General features: G+C 39.2%; 1 protein-coding gene and 1 pseudogene across 1 annotated transcript; one reads left to right on the top strand and one right to left on the bottom strand.

Moving 5' to 3' along the window:
* Positions 1-271: 271 nt before the first annotated feature.
* Positions 272-919, bottom strand: LOC123819183 (annotated as a pseudogene).
* Positions 920-3,129: 2,210 nt separating this feature from the next.
* Positions 3,130-4,453, top strand: LOC123819186 (hemoglobin subunit epsilon). Its single transcript, XM_045839479.1, has 3 exons — positions 3,130-3,221; positions 3,349-3,571; positions 4,325-4,453. The coding sequence occupies exons 1-3, from the start codon at positions 3,130-3,132 to the stop codon at positions 4,451-4,453; spliced, it is 444 nt and encodes a 147-aa protein (XP_045695435.1).
* The last annotated feature ends 1,547 nt before the right edge of the window (positions 4,454-6,000 follow it).

The following is a 6,000-nucleotide window of genomic DNA, read 5'->3' as shown; positions in this document are numbered from 1 at the left end:
AATTAGCTAGCAAAATTTAAGAAAATACCTGATTTTTCCCTGCTGAAAAGAGCCATCTTCCACTAATTAAAATTCTGCATAGCACTTATAAAAGTATAAATGCTACTCGATACCCTGAAAGGCAGGGATTAATCTTGAACAAATTTCTAAATATTTTTTCATTCCATAAGAAGCTATAACTTTATTAATGATAGAAACAGCACAAATTATAAACTGAGGCACAGTTATTCTTTTGAAGCACCAAAAAAAAAAGCTCCTCAGTTTTTGATGGTTACATTTTTAATTCCATGATAGAATTTGCAATATTATTACTGTTCTTTTTCAGGGTTCGAACTGTTCTTCAGCCTTTCAACACGCTTGTTTGTGTCATGACCAGTTTTATGTTCTTAACTTCCACACATGTTTCAACAGCCTCTTCCTCTTCACTCTCCTCTTGTACAGTTGGAATCTGCATGTTTTCTTGAACATTGGAGAGCACTAGCTTTACCACAAACTTTGAATTTCTCAGCAGCTGCTGGCTGTGCTTGCTGAGATAAATCCTTGATCTTATTTTCCCCCAAATCTGTGTAGGTATCTGAAGCGGGGCCCTTGTAGACATCTGGTTTTGGGATGACAAAGAGGATATTCTTAGATTTCTGGAAAGTGACCCTATAACCTTTGTAGCCAGTTGAAGACCCAGTTTGGACATAGCCTCTTATGCCTTGTTTTCACTCTGGCTCTGTTTTGTTTACTGACTGGTTCATTGATCTCAGCTGCTGCTGCCTGCTGGGCTCATTGTGTGGTTGCCTGTGTGGAATATTGTTCCTCGAGGTCTGGCACTGATTCATCATTGCCACATTCTGCTTCCAACCCTGTCTCAGCCTGTACTGTGGCTACTCCTGCTCTGTAGCAGGATGGTTTCTGTGACTTCACTGGGCATTTTGTGTGGGAATGTGGAACCAAGATGGTGGCAGAAAGAAGGCAAGCATCAGCATGACCCACCTAGAGTTTCTATTTAAAAGTCTTTTTAAGTACTTTTAGATATAATATGTTTTTTTATTTTATTAATTTTTAATTTTATAAATAATAAGTAACTATTTTGACTGACTGTTTATATTTTTCTCTGACCATTACTCTTTCTAATCTATCCTGAATGACTATTTCACTTATCTCTCTAAATTTTGGGTTTTTCATTCAAGAATGGAAGGAAACAATCATGATATTTCATAAAAGAAATAAATAAAGTGCTTCAAAATGAGCATCTAAGATAAATTGAGCATTAATCAACAAGTACCTAAGCAGTAATGAGACTACACTCAGCCTATCTGACTTCAGAATCAGAATTCCTGAGTCTTGTAGGGAGCTATAGATATGCTGTCTTTCAACCTTATAATCTTTCTTTAAAGTCTTTTGCTGTAGCAATAAGAGAACAAAAGGTGGGGCAGATCCCTGGAGGCAAGTAACTCTGGTCCCAAAGGCCTTTACTAGAAGAGCCATGGGCCTTGCAAAGGGTGTGAAGGTGCAGGAGGCAGACCAACCCCATACTCAGAGTCCAAGAGAAGACTGGTGTCCACCGTCTGAATTAGCAGGAAAATGGGATACACTCACAGGATCTGCTTCAGGCAGAGTCTTGTTTACCAAGCTCTTGATCTTTAGAGACTGGGTTTTTATTTCCTGGGCTTTGTCTATGTCTGATCTTCATACCCAAGGTATAAGGAAAAGTCAGTTTCCTCACATTGTGGATCTGTAGAAAATTTGCTTTGGAACCTAGAGCCCTAGCTCCATGGATTTAAAACAAACAAACAAACAAACAAAAACAAACTTGTATTAACCCAGGGATTATTCTTTACTGAATAGCCAGCTGTTTCTTGTTTATTCATTGTTCTTTCACTCTAGTGATCAAATATCTTTCTCACCCTAGAATCCTGTCATGCTAGGCTATATGGTCTAACCCAGGGGATATTTCCTGACTTTCTTAAGGGACAAAAACACTAAGAAACACTTGTGAAGGTCACAGCTGGCCCACAAAATAGTGAGATTTATTTATACACATAGAATGCTTCTCCTCCATTCCTCACCACCAATAGCAACCAAACTCAAATAACAGTATAGCAACTAAAAAGTTACAGGAGCAGACTCTGTTTCATGATGAATATTAGGGAACCCACAAAAGAGTAGGGACATCCAAACATAAGGAAACTAGAGAAATTTAAAGTCTGTAACATCTATGGCTACAGGAAACATCAAACATACTCTAACTCCTAGCCTAATGAAAACTGATTCATCTATTCTTTAGTTTGATGACTAATCCTGGTTTCAAAAAACTTCAGACTCCTAAATTGTCTCTCTTGTATGAAGATATATAAGTAGGGCAGAAAATCAGGAAGGGAGCTCAGGGCAATTTCCCTAAAATAGCTAGTTTCCTCTGTAGTCACAGAGAAATGGACAGAGACAGGGTTCCTGAGAAGCATGGGATGTAAACTCATTCTGTTACTCTTTGTGAAAGCACCCTGACATACTGAGATTTGGGATTGAGGTCTCAATCCTATTGTAAATCATTTGCTACACTATTCAGCTTCCTGAGGTAACAATGTATTTGTTTTGTTTCTCTTGGAAAACTAAGATGCAGAAGTTTAGTTACAAGGATAAGTTCTTAAGAGAGGCAGAACTGGCTGAGATTCCATGTCAATTGTATTTTTTTTCTTGACCCTGTCAGCATCCTCAACACAAATATTAAGCCATTTTGACTGGAACTGTCTCCCTGTTTTGGGTTTAGCTCCTCTCTGTGGGTCTTACTTGGAGAAAGACAATGGGAGAAGTAAATGTTATCCTGGAGGATGACATGGGAAGACAAAAGAATGAATGAATGAAAAATTGTGTTGACCATGAAGAAGCAGCAAACAAAGGGAGGATGTTTTAGGAACCAAACACATAATCACAAACCAGAGTACAATCTTCATTGCTGACCCTTTTCTGACCTGACTCCACCCCTGAGGGACACAGCTCAGCCTTGACCAATGACTTCCAAGTACTAAGGGGAGCAAGGGGCCAGAAGGTGAGCAGTAAAGAATAAAAGGCTACCCCTTCCAGCAGCAGACATACCTGCTTTTGGCACTTCTACGATCTCTGTAGGCTCTCAGATCTGACATCATGGTGCATTTTACTAGTGAGGAGAAGGCTGCTATCACTAATGTGTGGAGCAAAATAAATGTGGAGGAGGCTGGAGGCGAGGCGCTGGGCAGGTAGGAACTGGGATTCAATGCATGGGTGAGGATGGTGAATATGAGGATTGAAAAATTGATCAGGAAAGTCTTTTAATTTTTTTGAGATTCTTTGATTTTTTTTATCTGCTGTGGTTCCATTCTATAGGCTTTTGGTCGTCTACCCCTGGACACAGAGGTTCTTTGACAACTTTGGCAACCTGTCTTCTTCCTCTGCCATAATGGGCAACCCTAAGGTCAAAGCTCATGGCAAGAAAGTGCTGACCTCCTTTGGAGATGCTACTAAGAACATGGACAACCTCAAGGGCACCTTTGCTAAGCTGAGTGAGCTGCATTGTGACAAACTGCATGTGGATCCTGAGAACTTCAAGGTGAGTTCAGAAAATGTTTATGTGCTCTTTTTTGCTTCTTTACTTCAGGATAATAATGGAAGTTGAATCTTTTATTGGTAAAACTAACAAAGATCTCAGAACTTATCAGTTATGGGGTTAGGAGGACAGATTTCCAGGGAGAAAATCAAGGTCATCTTGACTTAAGACTGGTGACAGTAACAAGTGACAAGAAACCTGAGTTTGCTTAAAACTTTTCAAAAACCCTTGTCAAAACTGGATGTATTTATCCTAGAGAATAATACCAGAAATTTGCAAACTTGTTTAAGAAGGAATAAAATTTGGCTTTTGGTAGATAAACTTCTACCTCAGGGAAGGAGAAATGCATTATTTTATGAGTTGCCCGATGATTTAAATTCAGGAAGAGATTTGGGAAAAAAAATTTAGACAGAATCAATTACATGTCAGTATTGTAACCAAGAGCCCATGCAGCCCTGAAATCTTATGCTTACAGGAGTTAGGCAATTGGTAAATGAGAGAGGGAGGTACAGCGGGAAAAGTGCAAATAAAAATGGTAAAATGAAAGCGAAGATGGAGATATAGGTAGGGAGAATGTTGAATGGAGAGATCATAGAAAACATATTAAAGTTAGGGGCTAGCTTATTTGAGTTTATTGGTTAGCACAACCCTTACAGCAGTTTCAGGTGTGGAGTTGGCAGGGCGTTTAGGTATTAAGCCAGTGTTTCCTACAGTTTATTTTGGAAACTTTTACTTATTTTATCTTTCACCTAACAGCTCCTGGGCAACGTGCTGGTGATCATCCTGGCTTCTCATTTTGGCAAGGAATTCACCTCTGATGTGCAGGCAGCTTGGCAGAAGCTGGTGGCTGGAGTTGCCAATGCTCTGGCCCACAAGTACCACTGAATCCTCTTTCCAGTTCACCAGTGCCCACTTTCCTTCTGAAAATGGGATCTGGGGTTTGGTCTTGACAGCACATCTTCTGTTTAATAAAGTACATTCTATCCAGTAATCATAAGTTATACTGTATCTTTTCCATCTTTTTCTCTTGTGTTAGAGGAGAAACATGGGAAGAAACAACTCTTTTGAGAAGTGTGCATTATGGAAGGATTCTAGAGGGTCTGGGAGGATGGCAAGATGGGGAAGTTTTCCATAGTTGGGAAAGGGTTAATTAAGTGGGCACGGATTTACACTGCAGTGTGACAGAATTACTGTAGAGGGCAAAGAAGAAGGTGGTAAGCAGTGCCTAAGAAAAAAAAAGTAGATTTGTAACCATGTCAGAGTTCAGACTTTGGGTGGTGGGCACACAATGCAATATACAGATGACAACTCATAGAACTGTGCACTTGGAACCTTTATTATCCTATCAACGCAATACATTTAACAAAAAATAAGAAAAGAAAATTGTAGGGATCCAAGGTCTAAGCTTCAGTTACTATTTTAGTTTGTGATAATGGACATTTTGAACCACACAGCTTGTCATATGTCTTGTGAGACAGAATTGGAAATAAAAGGATGAGTTGAGGGATGGCTGGGACCTTTCCAGAAAAAGTCTTTATTTTTTCCAGAAAAAGTCTTTATTCTTTCCAGAAAAGCCTGCACGTTCCAGAAGGGTTTCACTGTCTCACTGGGGAGCCACGGCTGAAACACATGAAATCATTGTGCATTATCTTATGATTGAATGTAGCATTCACAAAAGCTAGGTTAAAGTCAGGATATCATGTGAATTTTAAAGCAAAAGAAGGGCCAAACCTTCATGTAGGAGTTAAGATACCTTCAAAGGCTCACAGTCCAAACCAGCAAGCTAGGGCTTGGTGACTTGCATGAAAATGTCTCTCTGGAAGGAGAGGAGAGAATAAAACATAGGTAGGGTATTAGGAAACACTAGATTATGCAAAACCCTAAATATATAAAAAAAAGTTATTACTTTTTAAAGAATTATTTTATTGTTGTTCAAGTACAGTTGCCTGCACTTTCCCCCATCTCTTTTAAACTATTTTTTTTACTTATTATTGGCAAGAGTAAACAATAAATATTCTTAGAGCTTTAATTAAGTTCTATTCTTAGAACTATTAAGAAATAAGATTGGGGGAAGAAGCCTAATGTTCACAAAAATAAATTCAAAATTACAGGGACTAGACATGGCTGCTAATTCAGGGAAATATACATAATGTGCTAAACCCAAGAAGAGCAGTGAGGCCTGTAAAACATACAAAATGAGCAAAGAAAGAGTGGGGAGGTCATGGTATCTGATTGACTGGGGTAGATGAGAAGGAATTAGGTGGTAGGAGATGACTGAGAGCTTCCAGCCTGGGTGAATCTATAAAGAAGAGGCCATGCCCTGACCTGTGGACCCTCATGTAGGAATAGCATTAACTGAATCTCTTTCAGAGGAGTTATTGCTAGCTTGCTCAGGGAGTCTTGACCTTCAGGCCTTGAGTGAAACTCTCATT

Source organism: Phyllostomus hastatus, unplaced genomic scaffold, assembly GCF_019186645.2.
Source record: "Phyllostomus hastatus isolate PE091 unplaced genomic scaffold, TTU_PhHast_1.1 phas_contig_304, whole genome shotgun sequence".
Classification (NCBI taxonomy): Eukaryota; Metazoa; Chordata; class Mammalia; order Chiroptera; family Phyllostomidae; genus Phyllostomus; species Phyllostomus hastatus.
This window is presented reverse-complemented; position numbering and strand designations above follow the sequence as displayed.

Excerpts from the sequence above, each read along its gene's own strand:
- LOC123819186 (XM_045839479.1), top strand. The coding sequence starts at position 3,130 with ATGGTGCATTTTACTAGTGAGGAGAAGGCTGCTATCACTAATGTGTGG. Across the intron at positions 3,222-3,348 it reads GGAGGCGAGGCGCTGGGCAG|GCTTTTGGTCGTCTACCCCT; the intron begins GTAGGAACTGGG and ends TCCATTCTATAG. Across the intron at positions 3,572-4,324 it reads TGGATCCTGAGAACTTCAAG|CTCCTGGGCAACGTGCTGGT; the intron begins GTGAGTTCAGAA and ends TTCACCTAACAG.